This window comes from Felis catus, chromosome B2 (genome assembly GCF_018350175.1).
Source record: "Felis catus isolate Fca126 chromosome B2, F.catus_Fca126_mat1.0, whole genome shotgun sequence".
Taxonomy (NCBI): Eukaryota; Metazoa; Chordata; class Mammalia; order Carnivora; family Felidae; genus Felis; species Felis catus.
This window is the reverse complement of record NC_058372.1, coordinates 97,213,284-97,239,582: the sequence shown is the minus strand read 5'-3', so window position 1 is coordinate 97,239,582 and position 26,299 is coordinate 97,213,284. Positions and strand designations below refer to the sequence as shown.

At 38.0% G+C, this 26,299-nt stretch overlaps 1 protein-coding gene across 1 annotated transcript in view; it reads left to right on the top strand.

The window, feature by feature from the left end:
* SNX3 (sorting nexin 3) overlaps positions 1–26,299 on the top strand; it is a 48,786-nt gene that overhangs the window by 11,421 nt on the left and 11,066 nt on the right. Inside the window, exon 2 of the mRNA XM_023254224.2 lies at positions 25,480–25,575. Coding sequence (XP_023109992.1) covers positions 25,480–25,575 — 96 coding nt within the window. The remainder of the gene's footprint in view (positions 1–25,479; positions 25,576–26,299) is intronic.

The window sequence follows — 26,299 nt, the reverse complement described above, 5'->3', positions numbered from 1 at the left end:
TTGTTATAAAGATTGTTTGAATTGTTGCAACACTTTCTTTTAAATTAAAAAAAAATTTTTTTAACGTTTATTTTTGAGAGACAGAGCATGAACAGGGGAGAGGCAGAGAGAGAGAGAGAGGGAGACACAGATCCGAAGCAGGTTGCAGGCTCTGAGCTGTCAGCACAGAGCCTGAACTCGCAGACTGCGAGATCATGACCTGAGCCGAAGTTGGATGCTCAACTGAGATACCCAGGGACCCCTCTTTCGCAATTTTTTAAAAAATTTACATCCAAGTTAGTTAGCATATAGTGCAACAGTGATTTCAGGAGTAGATTCCTTAATACCCCTTACCCATTTAGCCCACCCACCCCCACAACTCCTCCAGTAACCCTCTGTTTGTTCTCCATATTTAAGAGTCTCTTATGTTTTGTCCCCCTCCCTGTTTTTATATTATTTTTGCTTCCCTTCCCTTATGTTCATCTGTTTTGTATCTTAAAGTCCTTGTATGAATGAAGTCATGATATTTGTCTTTCTCTGACTAATTTCGCTTAACATAATACCCTCTAGTTCTATCCGCATAGTTACAAATGGCAAGATTTCGTTCTTTTTGATTGCCGAGTAATACTCCATTGTATATATATACCACATCTTCTTTATCCATTCATCCATTGATGGACATTTGGGCTCTTTCCATACTTTGGCTGTTGTCGATAGTGCTGCTATAAACATTGGGGTGCATGTGCACCTTTCAAACAGCATACCTATATCCCTTGAATAAATACCTCGTAGTGCAATTGCTGGGTCGTAGGGTAGTTCTATTTTTAATTTTTTGAGGAACGTTCACACTGTTTTCCAGAGTGGCTGCACCAGCTTGCATTCCCACCAGCAGTGCAAAAGAGTTCCTCTTTCTCCGCATCCTTGCCAGCATCTGTTGTTGCCTGAGTTGTTAATGTTAGCCATTCTGACAGGTGTGAGGTGGTATCTTGTTGTGGTTTTGATTTGTATTTCCTGGATGATGAATGATGTTGAGCATTTTTTCATGTGTCGTTTGGCCATCTGGGTATCTTCTTTGCCCATTTCTTCACTGGATTATCTGTTTTTTGGGTGTTGAGTTTGATAAATTCTCTATAGATTTTGGATACTAACCCTTTATCTGATACGTCATTTGAAAATATCTTCTCCCATTCTGTCTGTTGCCTTTTAGTTTTGCTGATTGTTTCCTTCACTGTGCAGAAGCTTTTTATTTTAATGAGGTTCGAATAGTTCATTTTTGCTTTGGTTTCCCTTGCGTCCAGAGACGTGTTGAGTAAGAAGTTGCTGCAGCGAAGATCAAAGAGATTTTTGCCTGCTTTCTCCTCGAGTATTTTGATGGCTTCCTGTCTTACATTTAGGTCTTTCACCCATTTTGAGTTTATTTTTGTTTATGGTATAAGAAGGTGGTCCAGGTTCATTTTTGTGCATGTCGCTGTCCAGTTTTCCCAGCACCACTTGCCGAAAGACTGTCTTTATTCCATTGGATATTCTTTCCTGCTTTGTCAAAGATTCGTTGGCCATATGTTTGTGGGTCCATTTCTGGGTTCTCTATTCTGTTCCATTGATCTGGATGTCTGTTTTTGTGCCACTCTTTGGCAATTTTTGATGGCTTGTGGTTCTCATTAGCATTTGTTCTGTATTCACCTGACTTTATTGAGAGAGCACAGTTTATCAGTATCATGTGGTTTCAGAGACATCTTGGCAGTTTTTTGCTATCGGTATTGTCAAATTCTATATTCTGTGTCAGAATGTGCTGAGAAATTTTATTCTCTTAATTTATATATGCTGTTATTACTATTAATTCCTACACTTGCCCTGATACTACATTTTGTTGTTCTCATTCTCCATCAGTCCCTGTGTAGGGCTCCATACTCCTACCTCACTAACAGTCCTCATTTCTTGTTGGGTTTTGACTGATTTCATTCTCAGGGAAGCTAGACTTCTCTCCCAGTTAGTCTAAGCATCTGAGGCTATCTTTCCCTACCCAGTGATGGTAGAAAAGAACTGGAAACAGACTTGAGTATTATATGTGTGGGGAGGAGGTCGGGCGGGGGAGGTTGTAGCAGAGGAGCAAAACTGTTGCATACCTGCATAGCATGGACTTCCTTTTTTAAAAAAAATTTTTTGTAAAGTTTATTTTTAGTTATTTTGAGAGGGAGAGGGAGGGGCAGAGAGAGAGGGAGACAGAATCCAAGCAGAATCCACCCTGTCAATGCAAAGCCTGATGCGGGGCTCAAACCCATGAACAGTGAGATCATGACTTGAGCTGAAACCAGGAGCTGGATGCTTAACTGACTGAGCTACCCAGATGCCCCAGCATTTTTTTTTTAAGATTTTTTTTTTTTTTTTTAAGTAATCCTAGTGCCCAGTGTGGGTCTTGAACTCATGATCCTGAGATCAAGAGTTGTGTGCATCTCCAACTGAGCCAGTCAGGCACCCCTATAGCATAGACTTCCATTTTTTTAGAATTTCTACTGTTTTTGTTCTTTGGGGGATAGTGTTTATCTAAGAACACTTAAATTATGAATGTGAATTCATATCCCAGTTTGCCCAGCCTGTTGAGTGCCCTTGGGCAATTAACCCCTCTGAACCTGTTTTCCATCCTAAAGATGACAGTGTTAGTATGTTCCTTAGAGTTACATGAGAATTAAATGATGTGTGTTATGGACTTTAAACACTGTCTCATTAGGGTGCCTAGGTGGCTGGGTAGGTTGAGCATCCAACTCTTGATTTTGGCTCAGGTAAGATCCCAGGTCAGGCTTTGAGCTGCGTGTGAAGCCTGCTTAAGATTCTCTATCCCCTCCATCTCCCCACCCCCACCCCCCACCTCTTTCCCCAACTCGTGCACTTTCTCTTTCTCTCTCTCTCTCAGATAAAAAATAAATAAAAATGAATACTGTCTTATTTAATATTAACTATTATTATTATTACTATTATTATTACTATTATTATTGAGTTGGCTCTAGCTTTCTATTGCACTATCAGAAAAGAGAAGGGGGTGTCTGGCTGGCTCAGTCAATAGAGCATGTGACTCGTGATATCGGGGGTTGTTAGTTTGAGCCCCAGGTTAGGGCAGAGTTTACTTTAAAAAAAAAAAGTACCGATTTCAGTAAATGGTTTTCTGACATACAGTACCAAATCTGCATTTTCTCCCAAAACTCTTCAGAATCTCTTATATTATTATAGAGTATATTATTTTAAACATGGCAGTGGATAGGGGCACCTGGGTGACTCAGTCGGTTAAGCATCTGACTTTGGTTCAGGTCATGATCTTGCGGTTCGTGGGTTCGAGCCCCGTGTTGGGCTCTGTACTGACAGCTCAGAGCCTGGAGCCTGGTTTGTATTCTGTGTCTCCCTCTTTCTCTGCTCCTCCCCTGTTTATACTCTGTCTCTCTCTCTCGCTCAAAAATAAACATTAAAAAAAAAATTTTGAAACATGGCAGTGGATGGTAGTGATGGTTGCACAACAATGTTAATGTACTTAATGCTTCAGAATTCTGAGGGGCGCCTGGGTGGCTCAGTCCGTTAAGCAGCCGACTTCGGCTCAGGTCATGATCTCGCGGTCTGTGAGTTCAAGCCCCGCGTCGGGCTCTGTGCTGACAGCTCAGAGCCTGGAGCCTGTTTTGGATTCTGTGTCTCCCTCTGACCCTCCCCCGTTCATGCTCTGTCTCTCTCTGTCTCAAAAATAAATAAACATTAAAAAAAAAAAAAGAATTCTGTATACTTAAAAATGTATATTCTGTAACATAAAATGTGTTTTATCATTATAAAAAAAAACATGGAAACAGAAATAATGGAGGAGGGATAGTTATTTAAATTTATATGGTAGTCTTTTCTTTCAGATTACCAAAGCAGGGGAGGAAAGCAGTTCTTCATGACCCTTTAACAAGAATCTTGGTTCTTATTCATTTATCTTGTCTTAAAGTCAATTTTACCTGTTATTAATATAGTCCCTCCAGCTTTCTTACGATTTTTGTAGGCAATATTACTTTCCAACCTTTCATTTTTAACCCATTTCTGTTTTTGAATGTTAAATGTGTCTCTTGTAGACAGTTTATAATGGGATCTTAGTTTTTAAAACTTTTTTTTTTTTAATGTTTATTTCTGAGACAGAGAGAAACAGAGCATGAGAGGGGGAGGGGCAGAGAGAGAGGAAGACACAGAATCTGAAGCAGGCTCCAGGCTCTGAGCTGTCAGCACAGAGCCCGACGCGGGGCTCAAACTCACAAACCGTGAGATCATGACCTGAGCCGAAGTCGGACACTTAACCAACTGAGCCACCCAGGCGCCCCAGGATCTTAGTTTTTAATCCAGGCTGAAAATATGTTTTTTGATTGAAGTGTTTAATCATTTTATGTTTAGTGAAATTACTGGTGTGATGGGTTTATTTCTGACATTTGATACTTTCTTTCTTCTTTTTTTCAGGTTTTTAGTTTAATTCCAGTTAGTTAACACACAACGTTTATATTAGTTTCAGGTATGCAGTACTGTGATTCAGCAATCCCATATATCACCTGGTGCTCATCACAAGTGCACTCCTTAATACTTATTTTCTATGTCACATTTTTGTTTTTCTATTCCTCCTTTATTGCTTTTTTTGTTAAGTAGATATTTTCTAGGTTTTAATTCCTAAGACCCTTTAAAATTCTTTTTAAAATTATTAGTATTTGATCTAGGAATTACAGTGACTTAGCTTTTCACAGTGTAATTCAGATTAATGCTAACTTAATTCCAGTAAAATATAGTAACTTTGTTCCAATATACCTCTAGTTCCTCCCCCTTCCTTTGTTCTATTATGTCATGTGTATTATATCTTTATATGTTATGGGGGCAACAATACAAGTTTATAATTGTTTCATGCAGTTTTCTTTTTTTAATCATCTAAGAGAAGAAAAGAGAAAAGCACATTTATACATTTACCTGTGTAATTACCTTTACTGCTGCTCTTTATTTCTTCATGTGGACCCCAGTAACATCTGTTATCATTTCTTTTGAGCCTAAAGGGCTTTCTTTAGTATTTCTTGTAAGGCAGATCTACTTAACTTTCAGTCCTTGTTCACCTGGGAATGTCTTATTTCATCTTTATTTTTGGAGGATAGTTTTGTTGGATGTATTAGTTTTCTATTACTGCATTAAAAATTATCATAAATGTAGCACCTCAAAATATTACCTTGCCTGTTTCTGTAAGTCAGAAATCTGGGCATGGCTTAGCTGGGCCCTTTGCTCAGATCTTAACAAGGCCTACAGTCAGAGTGTTGTTCAGGATTGTGGTCTCCTGTAAGGCCTGGGATTCCTTCTAGGCTCACATGGTTGTTGGGAGAATTCATTTTCTTGTAGCTGTAGAACTTATAGTGGCCTTCCTCTTCAAGGCCAATGGGAAAAATTTTCTTGATTTCAGGGGAACTGAAACCCTCTTTTAAGGGGCTCACCTGATAAAGTCAGGTGCACCCAAACATTTTTTGATGAACTCAAAGTCAAACTGATTAGGGGCTTTAATTTCATCTACAAAAGCCCTTCACCTTTGCCACAAAATGTAACCTAATCATGGAAGTGACCTCCATCATATTCATAGGCCTCACCTACACACATATGGGAGGTGTATACAGCACGGGTTCCCATATCACATTTCTGTCTAACACTGAATATAGATTTCTTTGTTGTTTTTCTTTTAGCTTTCTGAATTGAATATTCCACTGCTTTTTGGTTTCCATTGTTTAAGGGGAGAAGTCATCAGTTAATCTTACTGTGCGTCTCCCTATATATGATGAGTTGTTTTCTTTGCCATTTTCAAGATTTTCTGGTTTTTGGCTTTTAACAGTTTGACCATGATGGGTACGTGTGGATCTCTTTATGTTTCTCCTACTTGAAATTCATGGAACTGCACGGTTGTGTAGATTAAAGATTTTAGTCACATTTGGGAAGTCTTTGGCCATTCTTTATTGTTTTTTCTCTTACTGTGAGACTCCCATTACATGTGTGTTGGTTCCTATGATGGCGTCTCACAGGTCTTTGAGGCTGTTTGTTCTGTTTTCTTCCTGTTTTTTAGAATGAACAATTTTTATTGATCTGTCATTTACTGATTTCTTTTGTCTGCCAGCTCAAATCTGTTGAGCTCATCCAGTGAATTTTTAATTTTAGTTACTACACTTTTCAACTCCATCAATTCCAATGTGAGTCTTCCTTATAATCTCTTTGTTGAGATGCTCTATTCATTGAATCACTGTCATCATTATTTCCTCAAATTCTATAAGCATAGTTTCTTTTAGTTGTTTGGACATATTTATTGTGTTAGCTGTTTTGAAATCCTTGTCAGCTAAGTCCAACATCTGAACCTCTTCAGAGAGGTTTTTTTTTTTTTTTAATGTTTATTTTTTTTGAGAGAGTGCACCCATGAGCAGGGTAGGGGCAGAGAGGGAGAAAGGGAATCCCAAACAGGCTCCACACTGTCAGCACAGAGCCCAATGCAAGGCTCAGTCCCATGAACCGTGAGATCATGACCTGAGCCCAAATCAAGAGTCAGATGCTCAACCGACTGAGCCACACAGGTGTCCCAAGATAGTTTCTGTTGAAAACAATTCTGTTTTTTCCCTGTATATGGAATACACTTTCCTGTTTCTTTGCATGTTTCATAATATTTTTTTGTTAAGCTGATCATTTTAGATAATAGAGACTCATGAGTTATGTCACCTCTCGCCCCTCTCCAGTTGGGAGAGGGTCTGTTACTATATCTTTATTTTTTTTAAGAACTTGCCTGCATGAAGTCTGGAGTATGCTGTTGCTAATATCTCTGATTTTTTTCCCCACAATTCTTGTTTGTTTTTTAAGCCCGGTTTCCTAGAGGTCACCCTTGGATCAGTATAACTTAATAGTTAGCCAGTGACTTGGTCAGAGGTTGTACATAAACCTAGAGCCATGAAAGCTTCTGCCCTTTGACAGTGAATTTGTATGTAGGTTGGGGAATGAATTCGTATGTAGGTTGAGGAATGAATTCAAAGCATAGGCCGTTTACAAGTTCTGACTTTTAGTTTGTGCCAAGTCTTCTCATGTCCATGGCTCTTCTGTATCTGTGAAAGACCTCACAGCCAGAGATCTGTAGATAAGTAGGGTCCTTGCCATCTTTTCTGAGTCTGCATGCAGCTTTGTGCAAGGACACAGCCTTTCAGACCACCAGGGATAAGGGGGAACTTAATTAAGGCCCATCATGGTTGTGCCATTCTTAGGACATCTCTGCTAAGCTTCCATCAAGTCTGCTGATTTGTTTCTTCTCCTAGTCAACCTTGGAATTGTCCAAAGTCGATCTTTGGCTGCTGCAATATTGGCCTTCCCCTTGTTTGCCACCAAGATCCTATTGTTCTCAACAATACGCCCTGCATCTGGAACTTTTCTGCATTCTTATTTTAATCAAGTCACTCCCCTCTGGCAGTGATGGTGCTGGTTTAACCCCACTGGTAAAACTACCACAGATGGAGCTGTTAAAACAGCACAGACTTCCACTGTTTAGGTTCACATCTAAACTTGAAGTTTTTTCATACATAATGTATACATAAAAGTATACCTAGAAAATATTTTTATTAGCTTTGAAAGGTTGTGTATACATGTCTTTTTCATAATAATGTACTCCCCAAACTGTGTACTGTCTTACAGAAGCTTGCCCCATGGTATCCTACTATTCTTAATTTCTCTGTCCTTACCCTTACCTATCCTTGTCTGTATAAAGTCTGCTAAATCAGGGACCATGTCCATGTACTTAGTGTTCATGGTAGATTCTCAATTAATGCCTTTTATTCTGTATTGTTTTTAGCACTCCAGGTAACATTAGTGGCTTATGAGACTTCATAATTAATACTTACAGATGTTATGACTTAAAATATATCATTTGCCATACTTCCAAGTAGGGTTTGGGAGCTAGAAGTGAAGGATCTGGAATGATTTCCTTTTCTTACAAACTTCACAAGTCAGAGGAGACGGCAGGGAAAGGAAAGTATGAGGAGAAAAGAAGCTAGACTGGGCCGCCTGGGTGGCTCAGTGGGTTATACATCCAACTTTGGGTCAGGTCATGATCTCGCAGTCTGTGAATTCGAGCCCCACGTCAGGCTCTGTGCTGACAGCTCGGAGCCTGGAGCCTGCTTCAGATTCTGTCTCCCTCTCACTCTGCCCTTCCCCTGCCATGCTCTGTCTCTCTCTCTCTCAAAAATAAATAAGCATTAAAAAAAAATTTTTTTTTAAAAGAGGCTAGACCAGGTACTCAGAAATGAACCTAAATTATGAGGGACAGAACCAGAATACCCTGCTCTCCAGCCCCCCACCCCACTGCCAACACTGAGTATACCTAACAGTTAAAGAGAGTATGCTGGCAAGAAAATTTTTTGAATTATATGGACTTAATAATGTATTGAAATCTTTGATGACAAGTTACAACTCCTCTTGTGACCTGTGCTCTTTCCAGTAGTTTATTATGAGGGTTCTTGAGAGAGTTATGTACTGTTTCTAATAAAAGGGTTTTGTGTTAGTGATTTGAGTACCTTCGGGTTATTAGAACAATAATCACTCTTTGTGGGGCTTTATGAAAGGAATAAAGTATTGTAATGACACTGCTGTCAGTCTCTACATTTAAAGCATGCCATGTATATAGTATTTAATATCATTGTCTAGTTGCTCTTATTATAGCTAATCACTCTCCCAAGAAGAGAAAGGAGTCTATTAATATAGGTATCACTCATGTCTTAAAGAATTAAGACTCATTAAATATGCTTTTTCATGTTTTCATGTTACAGGTAATATTTCATTCTTTGAAGAAACACCTCAGCTTCTTTCTTTTATAATGTAGGTGGCAAATTATTTCATACTATCTATTCTTAGAAGTTTATCAGGTTAGTGCAGAGAAAGCAATTTAGTCTTAAATTACAACTTCTGTTTTGGGGCCTTGCTTTTGTTTAGAGTAGGAAATCTTCAGTTCCATCAACTTCTTAAGTTACAGAGGAACACTTCCTTAACCGAATATTCCATAATCAATTAACTATTTTAGCTTTTCTGGGAACCTCAGCTGCTCAGAACATAGTTAAGAGCTAATAAGGAAGCAAAAAAGTTAGCAGCAAGGAGTTAATTAGGTACCGTATTTTTATAAGTGAAATACTGCCCTCTCAATATGCTTCTTATTTAGCATAATTCTGCCAGAGTCAGATTACTGATTCAGTTATCTGTTACTGTGTAACAGACAACCCCAAAAGTTGGTGGCTTAAAACAGCTAACATTCACTTTATCACATTTCTGCAGTTTGGTTAGGTCTTAGAAGGAACATCTTATCTCTGTTTTCCTTGATATCTGCTGGAGCAGCTTGACTGGGGCTGGAGGATTTATTTCCAAGATGATTCAGTCATATGGCTAGCTGGCAAGTTGGTGCTGGCTACCGACTGGGAGTTCAGCTGGGGCTATTGATCAGGTCCTGAGTTTCCTCCATGTGGATGACTAGACTTTTTTTTTTTTTTATGTTTCTTTATTTTTGAGAAAGAAACAGAGTATGAGTGGGGGAGGGGCAGAGAGAGAGGGAGACACAGAATCCAAAGCAGGCTCCAGCTCTGAGCTGTCAGCACAGAGCCTGATGCAGAACTCGAACCCATGAACCACGAGATCATGACCTGATCCAAAGTTGGACACTTAACTGACTGAGCTACCCAGGCACCCCTGGATAACTAGACTTCTAGCAGAATAGTGGTGTCTGGGTTCCAAGAGAGAATGTCTTTATGAACAGATGTTCCAAGAGGACAAGCCCCATTCACAAATACTTGCTAATATACCATTCATCAAAGGCGTTCACATGGCCAAGTCAATATAGGAGATGATACAGAAAGCTACTGGGAGGCATGATTTTTTGCAGGCAACGAAAGTAATAGCCTACTACAGTTATGTACCTCCTCAATCTATAGTATAGTATAACCTTTCTGGAGGATATTTTGAAGCCTTAACATTTACAGCCTTTGGCTCAGTAATTTCACCTTTAGGACTTTGTCCTAAGGAAAGTATATAAACTCCCTGGATCTAGCTTCATCTAGCTCTCATCCATAGCATTTTGCCAAGGGTGAGATAGCTGGTTAATGCAGGAGTTGGGATTAAAACCAGATTGTCTGGTTCCAGAGCTGCATACTTAATTATTGTATTATACCACCTCTCGTATAAGTAATGTGTATATAATCAAGTTAGTGATACCAATTGAGAAGCTCATAACATAGTTAATAAAAATAGAAGTTGTACACATAAAAGTCTGAAAGGATATATATCAAAATGAAATCTCTACAAAGGAATGTGTATTACTGTTCTAATTTTTTAATTGTATTGGACACTTTTTGTTTGTTTATTTTGAGAGAGAGAAAGAAGGAGCATGTGCATGCAGGGGAGGGGCAGAGCGAGAAGGAGAGACAGCCTGCATACAGGGCTCAATCTCAGGAACTATGAGATTGTGACCTGAGCCAAAATCAACCTCAGCTTAATTGACTGAACCACTAAGGTGCCCCTAATTTTAAGGATACTTGTTATGAGCCTGCTATGCAAACTTAATGTGTTCTTCATATGTATGTGGTGGGTTTTTTTTTTAAGATTAAAATTTTTTTATTTATTTTATTTCATTATTTTTTTAGTGTTTGTTTATTTTGAGAGGGGAGAGTGAATTCCAAGCAGGCTCTGTACTGTCATCATGAGCCTGATACGGAGCTCAAACCCATGAGATCATGTCCTGAGCCAAAACCAAGAGTGGGACATTTAACTGACTGAGCCACCCAGGCACCCACCCCTTATTTTATTTTTTAAGTTTATTTATTTTGAGAAAGAAAGTGCAAGTGGGGGAGGGGCAGAGAAAGAGAGGGAGAGAGAATCCCAAGCAGGCTCTGCACTGTCAGTGCATGGCCCAATGTGGGGCTCAAACCCACCAACTATGAGATTGTGACCTGAGCTGAAGTCAGATGCTTAACCAATTGAGCCACCCAGGCACCCCAAAATTTTTTATTTTTAATCTCTACACACAATTTGGGACTCAAACTCACAACCCCCAAGATCAAGAGTTGTATGCTGCACTGACTGAGCCAGGCAGGTACCTCTTTATTTTATTTCTACTCTACCTCTTTAAACCCTCCCCACCCTCTGATTTCATGCTGTATCTCTTGAGATCTTTTTTTTTAAGGTTTTTTTTTTTTAATTTTTTTTTTTATTAATGTTTATTTATTTTTGAGACAGAGAGAGACAGAGCATGAATGGGGGAGGGTCAGAGAGAGGGAGACACAGAATCCGAAGCAGGCTCCAGGCTCTGAGCTGTCAGCACAGAGCCCGACGTGGGGCTCAGACTCACAGACCGTGAGATCATGACCTGAGCCGAAGTTGGACACTTAACCGACTGAGCCACCCAGGCGCCCCTCTTGAGATCTTTTTTAGATCCCTGTAGTCCATATGTGCCTGATAGTACATAAATAGAAGTTTAGAATACACTTAATGAATAGTTTCTTAACTAATATTCTTTCATTGGTTTCCACATTAAAGTTTTCTTAACAGTGACTTTGCATCCCATTTCCACTTACCCTCCTAAGGATTAGTTCCAAATCACTGTCCTTGAGGAGGTAAAATATTGTTGCCCATAATTGTCCTGGCTAAACTCACTTGGTGGTCTTACAGATTCCTTAGCTCCCCTACCCTGTTTCACAGTTAGTAGGTATAGGACAGTGGTTCTAGAGCAGTGATTCTCGACCCTGGCTGCACCTTAGAATTACCTAAAAATACTGATGTTTAGGTTCCACCTCAAACTAATTTGAATGAAATTCTGTAGGTGGTAGCACTGGGGATGTGTGTGTGTGGGTTGTGTGGGAGTGGGTGGGTGTTTAAAACTCCTGAGACAGTTCTAACCATGAAGCATGTTGGGAAGATACAGAAAATAATTCTGCACTTTTAAAATTGTTCAAAAAAGCTCGTAAGCTATTAATAGGCAGTTTTCTTTCAGGAGAAGCCTATATAAGCTTATGTAAGTGTTCATAAACTATTACAAACAAATTTTTCTTTACAGTAGAATTATTACTGCTCGGTTTCCTTAAAGGTTGCTCATTGGAAACCTTGCATGAGCTCATAAAATGAGTCTTGTTGCCGATTCACAAATGAAGACTATGGACAAAGTAGGAAAAGTATATGGAATTACTTGATTTATGCATTAAAACAGTCTAGATAATTTCTTTTCTACGGTTTTGGAAATTATGCCGTAAAGGATACTTCTTTCGTGTTGTGCACCTGAAACTAATATCATATTGTATGTCAACTATACTTCAGTTTTTTTAAAAAAGGATACTGCTTTTAAAATAATGGGAAATTGTATCACTAGAAGGCCATGTCCTTATTTTTTTTTTTTTTAAAGAAAGAAACTAAACTAAATACCTTGGCTTAGTGACAATCTACATTTCAAAGGTTCTCTGGACTAAAAGCTTATTCTTCACTTAAATGACTTCTCCCCAGCCATATTTAGAGTTCATCTAGGTTATAAACCATATCTCCAGTTATTCATGCTGTTCCAGATTGGGTAAAACAAGTATCAAAAGTACTGAAGGGCGAGGTAATAGCTTAAGCACTTCTCAGCTTATCCTTTATCTCTAGATGTAGATATTTGGAGAAATGCAGCCGTTTAATGAGAACTCGAGTGAGGCATCCATTTACATCTCTTAGGATTGGTTAAATAGAGTATGGTCTATTGAGTATACTTTTGATGTTGTTGCCAGTCTCTTTTTTTCAAATGTACACGTGACACTATCTGAAGAAATACTAGAAACACCTAGTAAACATTTTTCTAATATCTATTGTTAAGCTATATTCAGGTGATCACATTTTGAGGCTCGGTTTTCTGTTTGGCTACCAGTGATAATCAGGTTACATATAGGATATCTATGAGCTGCTGACTTTAATAGGTCAGCCTATGTAAATGTGTAAGACCCAGCTTTTTGTAAGACCAATGTGACTGTTTCCTCTGCTTACATGTGAAGGGAGCACTTATTTTAGAGCTCTATACTGTGGTTTCAAAAATCTGTTCTTCAGTATATAATGTCTGTTTGGATTCCTGATGATTCTACTCTGTGTGATTAGTAATATCTTCTGGGAAATGGCTGGTTTCTCTTTTATACAAATGGCAGGGTTTTTAACTGTTTATATTTGTGTATAGTTGACACAGTGTTATATTAGTTTTGGGTGTACAGCCCAGTGATTTAAAATGTCTACAGGTTGTCCTATGCTCACCACTAAATAGCAGTTTTAGAGTCCAGGCATACAGACATCTCATGACGTTTCATCCTTTTGGAGTTTTGTTTCTAGTATATTATTAGAACAGATAAAAACCAACTAAATAATACTGAATAGTTTTCTTTAAGCCTTTACTCTCATTCTTTTCAAGTTTTCTAAATATCCCAGGTATCTGATATAATTAGCCCATCACCTTTTCACGTGCTCTGCAAAATATATTCTCTTGCAAATGAAAAGGCAAGATATACAGAAGCTTGAGAATTGCCCTGAATTTCTCCTAAAACAAGTACAGATATCCATGGCTTCGTTTAGACTATAAATCCTCTTCTTAATCTGTTTACTAAATCAAATTGTGAACATAACATACTTAACAGATCTGTATGTTGACACTATATTTGGCAGAGAGTAGGACTTTCATGCAGTAAGCCAGCCTCCTCATCGTTAAAGTCAGGCAGATAACTTCACCTGAAAGTGTAAATTTCTCCAAGAAGCAGAATGCATTTTGTGCTCTGACGGTTCTCTAAGTTTAAGTTTAGATGGATAAATTCCAAATGGCACTCAATTTTATTATGAGGGCCAAGTCCAAAAATAAGAAAAAACTTAGTATAAAAAGGAAAAAAGGTAATTTTACATTGGAGAAATCTGGCTGACTTAACCTTAATCAAGTGAGCCAATAATAGGACAAACTGACATCATGTCCCTTCTGATGTGATGATGCACTGAGAAAGCTTCGACATTCCTGCCGTTAGGAACATTGCTGCCAGAAATGCAGGACATGAAACTGGTCATGAGGAAACAGACGAACTCAAATGTATAAAGTATCTCAAATATCTGGCCTGCACTGTGTAAAATTGTCAATGTCTTGAGTGACAAAAAAGTCAGGAAGGCTGTTCTAAGTTGAAAGACTAAAGAGATAACAAGACAGAACTTGATTCTTTTTTTTTCCCCCTAAAATATTTATCCTTTGTATGGTTTCCCAAGTAGTAAAAAAGAAATTATCTGGGCTAGTTTAACTTCTAAACCATCTATTTTGATATACTTTCACATTATTACCCCCAGTTTATATAGGTGAGCAAATTGAAAAACAGGTTAACTTGCCCAAGTCATACAGCTAAATGATAGTGCTGGAATTTGAACCTGGACAGAGCCTGAGCTCTTAACCACTGTTGTAATGTAGAATATTATAAAGTGTATGCTTTCATATTGAATGAATGAATCTCTGAGATTTGAAGGTAAGAATGACAAAGAGTAGGGTTACTGACTTTAATTTTCTTTGACTATAGAAGGAATAGTATGACTGCCTGTCAAAAGTTTTATAAAACAAGGTATAAAAAATAATCTTAAATTTCACTAAAATGTCATTTATTTGAAGCATTGAATGCTTTTCTTTTATATTTTCCCTTTTTCTGTTCTGTATTTCATTTGTTTCCACTCTGATCTTTATTATTTCCTTCCTTGTTTTTTATTTGGTTTGTTCTTCTAGTTACCTAAGGTGGAAGTTTATTCATTTGAGATATTTCATCTTTTTTATTGTTTATTTTATTTTTTAAGGTTTATTTTTGAGACAGAGAGAGAGAGAGAGCGTGAACGGGGGAGGGTCAGAGAGAGGGAGACACAGAATCTGAAGTAGGCTCCAGGCTGTCAGCATAGAGCCGACGCGGGGCTCGAACACAAACTGCGAGATCATGCCCTGAGCCAAAGTTGGTCACCCAATCAACTGAGCCACCCAGGCCCCCCTTGTCTTTTTTAATGTGGACATTTACAGCTGTAAATTCCATCTCAGCACTGTGTAGCTGCTTGTTGTATGATCTTTTGAACCAGTCAGACGTGTTATAGTAATAGTTTCTAAGCTGGTGTATTAATCATCTGGGGAACTTTCTTAAAGGCCTCTTTTCCGCTAGAAACTGAAGAGGGGGAAGGCCTCTTTCCCCTAGAAACTGATATAATGGCTCTGAGGTAGTAGTCCTCAAGACTGGTTGTTTGGTTTGGTTTGGTTTTTAGAGACTACCCAGATTACTACCATTTGAGAATGTACTGAGCTATACGTATACCTCAATGTTATTTGTTCGCTTTTCTCTACTTGTGTTATATTTCCATTTAAGAAATTGTGGGGTTTTTTTGTTTTTTTTTGTTTTTAGTTTTTTTTTCAACGTTTATTTATTTTTGGGACAGAGAGAGACAGAGCATGAACGGGGGAGGAGCAGAGAGAGAGGGAGACACAGAATCGGAAACAGGCTCCAGGCTCTGAGCCATCAGCCCAGAGCCCGACGTGGGGCTCGAACTCCCGGACCGCGAGATCGTGACCTGGCTGAAGTCGGACGCTTAACCGACTGCGCCACCCAGGCGCCCCAAGAAATTGTTTTAAGCTGGGCACCTGGGTGGCTCAGTCGGTTAAGCATCTGACTTCAGCTCAGGTCATGATCTCACGGTTCATGAGTTTGAGCCCCGTGTCAGGCTCTGTGCTGACAGCTTTGTGCCTGGAGCCTGCTTCAGATTCTGCGTCTCCCCCTCTCTCTGCTCCTCTCCTGCTCATGGTCTGTGTCTCTCTTTCTCTCAAAAATGGATAAACGTTTAAAAAAAAATTTTTTTTTTAAAGAAATTGTTTTAAGCTGCCTACGTAGTTCTGAAGCATAACTGGGTTGAAGAATCACTGATGTCTTTGATTTTGGTAGTAGTGGTAGGATATAGAGTAGAAATTTTGGATTTTTTTTCTCTTTTTAACATTGTGTCCCATTTTTAGATGTGTATTTTAAAGTTCCTTTCAGGGGCGCCTGGGTGGCGCAGTCGGTTAAGCGTCCAACTTCAGCCAGGTCACGATCTCCCGGTCCGTGAGTTCGAGCCCTGCGTCAGGCTCTGGGCTGATGGCTCGGAGCTTGGAGCCTGTTTCCGATTCTGTGTCTCCCTCTCTCTCTGCCCCTCCCCCGTTCATGCTCTGTCTCTCTCTGTCCCAAAAATAAATAAAAAACGTTGAAAAAAATACAATTTAAAGTTCCTTTCAGTGCCCGATGTGAACATTTCTTGTAGTCTCAGCTTTTGCCTCCCTTGATAATATAGGTAATTTATTTTATAGTTTTCCAAAGAAATGTTATTAAGTATTGGTGACAAATTTACTAGTATTTGGGTTATAATGATTAAAAAGGCATATTTTGGAATGGTGAACAAAATAGTTTTTATAGACTTTGTGAATTCCAGGCACCAACCTACTTATTTTCGAGAGGCAAATAAATGTAATTCTTTGCCTTTTAAATGTTAGTTTGGGCCATAGCCCTGACATAGCCTTAAGTGATTGTTGACATTGTGTTTCTTATATAGATCCTATGGGAATAGTTGATGGAAATGTTCGTAGGAGTCTGTGTCTTTCCTTCAGATGTATAGTGACACCTGATTTGTTCAGCTTTCATAATTCCATGAATGTAATTGAGAAGACCAGGCCTATTCAAACTTACCTTCAGTTCTTACTAATGATACATACTTCCCAAATAGATGAAGACTATGGCTTAGTTTATTGTTCTTGCCTGATAGTGGACTTAAGTTTTACTTGTCTCAATCTTGCCTACCTCTGGGCACTGTTCCTACTAATAAAATACTGTTATTTTATACAAATGGCTGAGTTTGACACTTTTACTTATTAGGTAAAGTAACAGCTAGGCAGTAAATAGTGGCTTCTAGTTTATGCTCAGTGTGAGTTTAGATCACCTTCTAAAATTAGGGAGAAAATATGAGTGTCAGGGTTACAGAATACTAAATGTTGCCTTTTAAAAGATTCAGAAGTTTTAGTCATCTTAAGGAAGTTAACCATATTTAAGTCTAATTTACATTTAATTTCAGAATTCATTTTATTTCTCTCGGGGTAAGTCTAAAGCATTTTAAATGAAATCCAAAGTAAAACTTATAAGGAACTTTTGCTATAATTTGCCTCCATAGTTTGGCTTTTGTCCATATTCTACAAGCAGATAAACCCTAGAAATAGCTAGAACCAACTATTTTTTATTTTTAAGGTACAGTTGATGTATTATATTAGTTTCAGGTGTACAGCATAATGATTCCATATTTATGTACACTGTGAAGTGATCATAGGAAGCCGAGTTATCATCTCTCACCATACATAGTTAAAAATTTTCTTGTGATGAGAGAACCAGCTTTTCTTCATGCTGCCTCATGCACAACATGTAGCTAATCTGTCCAGTTCTGTGGCTTCAACTTTTGTGGTAACTTCTCTGTCCTGTTTTTCTGTGTCAAAGTTATTTTCCTGTTGGGAGATGTTTATTAACTCCTGGTTCTAACAGATACATACTTCCGCCAGATACTCAGGGTACAGTTTAACCTTTTCAGTTTTCCCATGATCTGTGCACTTTAGACTACTCTGCATGTAGTTCACACTGTTTTCACCATTCTCCACGGTCTTCCTATAGTATGGGTTTACTCCGTGTGTTAAAAGAAAACTGGCCAAATCAATTGTCAATTCCTTTATTATTATAGGAATATTATTATAATATTATTATATAGCATATATATACTTTACATATTTAATATATATAACATATATTATATATAAAAATACCATTATAATAAAAATGGTATCATACAGTATATACTGTTCTGAAAGTTCTTTTATAAGATTTTATTTTTTTATGTAATCTCTGCCCCCAACATGGGGGTTGAACTCCCGACACTGAGATCCAGAGTCGCATGCTCAAAAAAAAAAAAAAAAAAAAAAAAAAAAGAGTCGTATACTCTACTGACCGAGCCAGCCAACCTCCCCTGTTCTGAAACTTATACTTAATATGTCTCAGGCAGGCTTTCCAATCAGTCTGGCTAAATTGTAGTTTGTAAAAGCTGTATAATATTTCATTTTATGTTTGTAACAGTTTTACTAGGTTTCGTTTGTTTTACTGTTACATGAACATGCTTAAGTAAATTTCTATATGCCAATATCTTTTTGTATATGTGGAAATATTTGTAGAATTAATTCCTAGTGGGATTGTTGGCTTAAAACATATATGCATTTAAAAGAGTGACAGATGTCACCAAAATGCCTTTTTTAAAGACTGTACAGTTTTTACTACCATCAGCAGATTTTTCAAGTGTCTCTGTCTCTCCCCATACCTCCACTAGGTATTAAAATGTAATACCTGGCTGTCTGATGAGTGAAAATGGGATCTTACTGTTTTAACTAGCATTTCTTGTGTGAGTGAAGTTGAACATTATTGCCATGAGTCTTTCTGTGTTCTGCCGGTTTTATTCATCTTTATCCTTCACTGTCTCTAAGTTCTTTACATTTTAATAAAGCTATCCTTTTGTTTTATGTTGCAAATATTTCTTACAGTTTGTTCTTGGTCTTTCCGCTTTGTTTTTGTTTATGGTGTATGTTATTTTTAACCACGTAGATTTAAACTTTTTAACCTCCCTATTATAGTATAAGCTTCATAAGGGCTGGGGCTCCATCTCAGTCATCTTTATATTCCCCACCTTACCTAGCACTAGTCCTATTATAGATGTTCCCAAACTGTAATTATAGCTTGAATCTTCCTAAACCTGTAGGGAAAAAAGTAATCATCCTAACCCTTCCCTGTTTAAAACACCAAACTGGAACATTTTATGAGTGTTAAATAAGTTGAAAGTGACCAATGAAGTGTTTGTAATTAACACTGGCTTAAAGAAAACACCTCACTTTTTCATTTTTATTTTGATCAAATTGAGTTGAAAAACAGTGTTGATCAAGAGGAAGTTAACAAGCAAACTTGCCACTCCAAATTTAATGTGTAAATATTAAGAATTACATGATGCAGGGAGCCTGGGTGGCTCAGTTGGGTGTCCGGCTCTTGATTTCAGTTTGGCTCATGATCCCAGAGTCATGGGATCGAGCCCCACGTTGGGCTCCACACCTAGCGTGGAGACTGCTTAAAATTCTCTTTCTCCCTCAGCCCCTCTTCCCTGCCCACTGTGTGCGCTCTCACTCTGTCAAAATAAAAAATTAAATTTAAAATTAAAATTCCCTTAAAAAAAACCAAATTGCATAATGTGACTTGATCAAAACTCTAAAGCAGTTCTCATATAAAGAGAAATCCTACCCAGCTGAGGAAACTAAATAAGAGAATTTTAAAATATATAATCTATCAAACTATTAGCTAATCATAGAAAGGAATGGACTTTTTCTCCATTCTCCCACTCCTATTAAAGTGAATCAGATATAGTCATGATTGTGTCAAAAGTTCAAAAGGGAAAATGGAAGGTAAAATGAGCTGAATTGGCACTCTTCCCTCGACATTGTACCTGTAAGCTTGATATGTTGTTTCAGAGATTAACTTTATGGACTTCCGTACCCAGAAGTATGAAAATTCTTAGGGAACTCTTTCACAAGCTTGATCTTAACATATTGAATAAAGAGAGCAGCTAATCCCTTTTGTAAAGTAATTTGAGAGGAGGGAATTCAAAATGTAAAATCTCACCTGCAGAAAACACTCAATTCTATAAAAGCCTTTCTATCTTTAGACACTTACAAAGACTTAATATTTTAATGCGGAAGGGTGAGCTTGGTTAAAAAGCCAATGGGTGAAATTAGAGAGAAATAATCCAGTGCTTTCTTTCTGGGAATTATCATCCTGCTCCCCAGGGGACCTAATTTTATTCCCTGTGGGGAATGAGAATACCCTTCTGTATAGCAAGCCAGCATCTCTAAATATAAGCTTGACTTTTAGTATAATAAGAGTCTTGTTAGGTGCAATTTTGCTCTTAGTCATTAATACAATGAACAAATGTTGTGGTTACCTGGGAAAGAAAATTCAAGTGCTTTTAAACCTCCTGTGAGATTTGGTTTCATGCTTGAAACCTATCCAGTGTTCTGCCCAATAGCATCTGTAGAGGATTCCAAGCTATAAGGTATACAACATAGAGAAGCTAATACACTTTGGAAAAAATTGAGAATACGACAAAATGGGTTTAAGGTCCTGAATAAAAAGCTTTTCTTTTGCTGAATGACAGTAACTTATCAGTGGCATTAAGCTTAACAGATGATTGAAATTTTCTTTTAAGAGTGAGTTTTACATAATGGATGATGTCCCTATATACAATGTATTTCTTCTGGTGACACTTTATTCTTTTCAACTGTAAAACATTTTGCTGTTCTATAAGTGCAGAGACTGAATTAAAGACAAAATGTAATCTAAGAGTATATAGGGTTTTTTTTTTTAATTTATTTTGAGACAGAGAAAGCACAGAAAGCACAAGTGGGGGAGGGGCAGAGAGAGAGAATCACAAACAGGCTCCACACTGCCAGCAGGGATCCTGGAGCGGGGCTTGAACCCACAAACTGTGAGTTCATGACCTGAACCAAAGTCAGATGCTTAACCAACTGAGTCAACCAGGTGCCCCCTAAGAGTGTATAGTCTTAAATAGCATATTCAGTATGGTATGGCATTAATTGTTTTAGATCATTTTTGTCCCTTATAAACGTTGTGATATTATATGCATTTTAAGTTCTATTCTTGATAATAAAGTCATGGTGACATACTGCTTCTGCTAATAGTCCTTAATCATAAGCCATTCTAAATTGGGTTTGGTAGTATATTTTCTCTCTTTATAGGATCAGTATAAGATAATAGAAATCTTTCTTGTTACTTTAAGTTTAGAGGTTGTTATAAGTGGTCCTTGCTATCTTGTAAAGAACAGTCTCCATTCCAATATAACCGCAAAATACTGGGTATTATATTTTCAATTCTTAAACTTGCTGTCAGCCTGTAAAGCTGTGGATCTATGAACCTGATCTAATGTATGTAACTCATAATTTCACACTAGTAGTAAGAGTGTAGACATTGCACTCTTTCCCTACTAGTTTCTGGCATTCTTTTTGAAGACCATTAAGAATCATCTTTTATTAGAGATCACAACTAACACTGCAGAAATACAAACAATAATAAGGGAATATTATGAGCAGTTATAAGACAATAAATTGGGCAATCTGGAAGAAATGGACAAATTCCTAGAAACATGTAAACTACCCACACTGAAACAGGAAGAAATAGAAAACTTGAACAGACCTATAACCAGTAAAGAAATCAAATTAGTAATCAAAAATCTCCCAAAACACAAGAGTCCAGGGCCAGATAGCTTTCCAGGGGAATTCTACCAAACATTTAAAGAAGAGTTGACACCTATTCTATTGAAGCTGTTCCAAAAAATAGAAATGGAAGGAAAACTTCCAGTCTCATTCTATGGGGCCAGCATTACCTTGATTCCAAAACCAAAGACCCCACTGAAAAGGAGAACTATAGACCAACTTCCCTGATGAACATGGATGCAAAAATTCACAAGATACTAGCCAACCAGATCCAACAATACATTAAAAGAATTATTTACCATGATCAAGTGGGATTTATGCCTGGGATGCAGGGCTGGTTCAATATCGACAAATCAATCAGTGTGATACATCACATTAATAAAAGAAAAGACAGTGGGGTGTCTGGTTGCTCAGTCATTTAAGTGTCCGACTTCAGCTCAGGTCATGCATGATCTCACTGCTCATGATTTTGAGCCCTGCATTGGGCTCTGTGCTGACAGCTCAGAACCTGGAGCCTGGTTTGGATTCTGTGTCTGCCTCTCTCTCTCTCTCTGTCTCTCTCTCTGCCCCTCCCGTGCTTGCGCTCTGTCTCTGTCTCTCAAAAATAAAAAAATAAAAAAAAACGTTAAAAAAATTAACAAAACAAAGGACAAGAACCACATGATCCTCTCAACAGATGTAGAGAAAGCATTTGACAAAATACAGAATCCTTTCTTGATAAAAGCCCTAAAGAAAGTAGGGATAGAAGGATCATACCTCAAGACCATAAAAGCCATATACAAAAGACCCACTGTTAATGTCATCCTCAATGGGGAAAAACTGAGAGCTTTCCCCCTAAGATCAGGAACGGGGCAGAGATGTCCACTCTTCACCACTGTTATTCAACATAGTACTGGAAGTCCAGCCTCAGCAATCAGATAACACAAAAGTCATCCACATCGGCAAGGAGGGTGTCAAACTTTCACTCTTTGTTTGATGACATGATACTCTATATGGAAAACCCAAAAAATTTCACCAAAAACTGCTAGAACTGATCCATGAATTTAGCAAAGTCACAGGATATAAAATCAGCGCACAGATATCAGTTGCATTTCTATATGCCAATAATGAAGCAGCAGAAAGAGAAATCAAGGAACCGATCCCATTTACAGTTGCACCAAAAATCATAAAATACCTAGGAATAAACCTAATCAAAGAGGTGAAAAATCTATACACTGGAAACTACAGAAAGCTTATGAAAAAATTGAAGACATAAAAAAATGGAAAAATATTCCATGTTCGTGGACTGGAGGAACAAATACTGTTCAAGTGTCAGTGCTACCCAAAGCAATCTACATATTCAGTACGATCCCTATCAAAATAACACCAGCATTCTTCACAGAGCTAGAACAAACAATCCTAAAATTTGTATGGAACCAGAAAAGACCTCAAATAATCAAAGCAATACCGAGAAAGAAAACCAAAGCTGGAGGCTTCATAATTCTGGACTTGAAGCTGTATTACAAAACTGCGATCCTCAAGACATTATGATACTTGCACAAAAACAGACCCTTAGATCAGTGGGACAGAATAGAGAACCCAGAAATGGACCTGCAAACGTATGGCCAATGAATTTTTGACAAAGCAGGAAAGAATATCCAATGGAATAGAGTCTCTTTAGCAAATGGTGTTGGGGAAAGTGAACAGCGACATGCAGAAGAATGAATCTGGACCACTTTCTTACAGCATACGCAAAAATAAATTCAAAATGGGGGCGCCTGGGTGGCGCAGTCGGTTAAGCGTCCGACTTCAGCCAGGTCACGATCTCGCGGTCCGTGAGTTCGAGCCCCGCGTCGGGCTCTGGGCTGATGGCTCGGAGCCTGGAGCCTGTTTCCGATTCTGTGTCTCCCTCTCTCTCTGCCCCTCCCCCGTTCATGCTCTGTCTCTCTCTGTCCCAAAAATAAATAAATGTTGACAAAAAAAAAATAAAAAAAATAATAATAAATATAAAAAAAAAAATTCAAAATGGATGAAAGACTTAAACGTAAGACAGGAAGTCATCAAAATCCTGGAGGAGAAAGCAGGCAAATACCTCTGACCTCAGCCACAGCAACTTCTTACTCAACATGTCTCCAGAGGCAAGGGAAAAAAAACAAAGCAAAAATGAACTGTTGGGACCTCGTCAAGATACAAACTTCTGCATGGCAAAGGAAACAATCAGCAAAACTAAAAGGCAACCTACAGAATGGGAGAAAATATTTGCAACTGACATATCACATTAAGGGTTAGTATCCAAAATCTGTAAAAAAAAAAACTTATCAAACTCAAACCCAAAATCCAATCCAGTGAAAAATGAGCAGAAGACATGAATAGACACTTTCCCAAAGAAGACATCCAGATGGCTAACAGACACATGAAAAAAATGGTCAACATCATTCGTTGTCTGGGAAATACAAATGAAAACCACAATGAGAGAGCACTTCACACCTGAGAGAATGGCTAACATTAACAACTCAGGCCAACAACAGATATTGGCGAAGATGTGGAAAAAGAAGAACATTTTTGCACTGTTGGTGGGAATGCAAACTGGTGCAGTCACTCTGGAAAACAGTATGGAGTTTCCTCAAAAAATTAGAACTACCCTATGACCCAGCAATTGCACTACTAGGTATTTATCCAAAGGATACAGGTATGTTGTTTTTAAGGGGCACATGCATCCCAATGTTTATATCAGTGCTATCGATAACGGCCAATGTATGGAAAGAGCCCAAATATCCATCAACAGATGAATAGATAAAGAAGATGTGGTATATATAAACACAATGGAGTATTACTTGGCCATCAAAAAGAATGACGTCTTGAGGCACCTGGTAGCTCAGTTGGCTAAGCATCCAACTTCAGTTCACGTCAGGATCTCACGGTTCATGGGTTTGGGCCCCACATTGGGCTCTGCACTGACAACTTGGAACCTGGAGCCTGCTTCAGATTCTCTCTGTCTCTTTCTTTATCAGAAATAAACATTAAAAAAAAAATTAGTCTTGCCATTTGCAATAACATGGATGGAACTAGAGTGTATTATGTTAAGTGAAATTAGAGAAGGACAAATATATGACTTCACTCATGTAGAATTTAAGACACAAAACAGATGAACATAAGGGAAGGGAAGCAAAAATAATATAAAAACAGGGAGGGGGATAAAACATGAGAGACTCTTAAATATAGAGAACAAACAGAAGGTTGCTGGAGGGATTATGGGTGGAGGGATGGGCTAAATGGGCAAGGAGTATTAAGGAGGATACTTGTTGGGATGATAACTGGGTGTTACATGTAGGGGATGAATCACTGGATTCTACTCCTGAAATCATTATTGCACTATATGCTAACTGGGATGTAAATTTATATATATATATATATGTATATACATGTATGTATGTATATATATGTATGTATGTATATATATGTAAATTCATATATATAATTATATATATAGTAAAGAATAATCCTTTATTTCTTTTATTGTGAAGCATCTAATCTAGTCATAACAAAATATTTTTTATTCCATTTCAAAGTAGTTAAGGTCTCTTTTTCCCTGTGAGCATTGTATAGTAAGGTACTATCTAAACCAGCTCACAGCAGTCGGAGCTAGCTTTATTCTCACTCCTGTTCAGTTGACATTTGTACAGCTCACTGAAATAGAAAAAAAAAATGGACTATATTTATGTAGCTGACCTCAGGCAGAATGATATCCTAAAGCATATGTACAGACATGCATTTTAAAGGTTGTACTCTAGGGGTGCCAGCGTGGCTTAGTTGGTTTGAGTGTCCCACTCTTGATTTCGGCTCAAGTCATGATTCCAGGGTCGTGGGATCAAGCCCCATAATCGGGCTCCGTGCTGAGTGCTTGGAACCTGCTTGAGATTCTCTTTCCCTCTCTCTAAAAATTAAAAATAAATAAATTGTACTGTAGTGTAAATGATACACTTTTTTAACATTTAGTGAAGTTTTATTTTGTTAGAGGTAAAAATGTCATCTTGATAACTTCATGATTTTCTTACCTTAAGATAACCAGGCTTGCCATATTATCAATTTGACAAACAGATCCCCCAGCCTCCTTATTTTGAAGTCCCTGTCCCATGCTTCAACTTAGGAATGATTTTTTTTTTTTTTAATTTCAGACAAATCTGCCTATTTTCAAGCTGAAGGAATCTACTGTTAGAAGAAGATACAGTGACTTTGAGTGGCTGCGAAGTGAATTAGAAAGAGAGAGCAAGGTAAGAATTATTTGTAATAGGACTTTAAAGCAAAACACTCGGACTTTTAATGTTTAAGAACCTTTCAGAAAACTTACCTAGAATGAAGGAGGTAAAAGCATATATGATTTCTTCATTTCAAGGAGTTCGATTTTATCTTACGGGAGATAGAGGAAGTCTAATTTTTGCTCAGAACTCTTTCTTGTTTACTTAAAGGCCCAGTTGAGGTCTTTACTGAGTCATACTTGAGTAACACTTACTTCTTAGAACTTTTTTGCTATTACTTCCTTCCTTTCCCTCATCTTCCTATTCAGTCTTGCCCTCCCACACACTCCTTGCCAAGTTTGTCTTCCTTAATACATCTCATGTATCAGTGGATTTCCAGGGTTTTTTTTACTGACTCATAATATTTTATTTCATCATCACACATGTATATATAACAAAAATTTTCAAAAACCAGTACTTACCTTACTCTGTGATATGTCCTGATATTCTTCAGCTTAGCTTTTTAAATGACGGTCATGGTCTCATAGGTTGCTACATGCGGTTTTTTTCAAGTTTATTTATTTATTTTGAGAGAGAGCAGGGGAGGGACAGAAAGAGAGGGAGAAAGAGAGAATCCTAAACAGGCTCTGCACTGTCACCGATGCAGGGCTCACACTTATGAACTGTCAAATCATGACCTGAACTGAAATCAAGAGTCAGACGCTTAACTGACTGAGCCACCCAGGCGCCCAACTACATA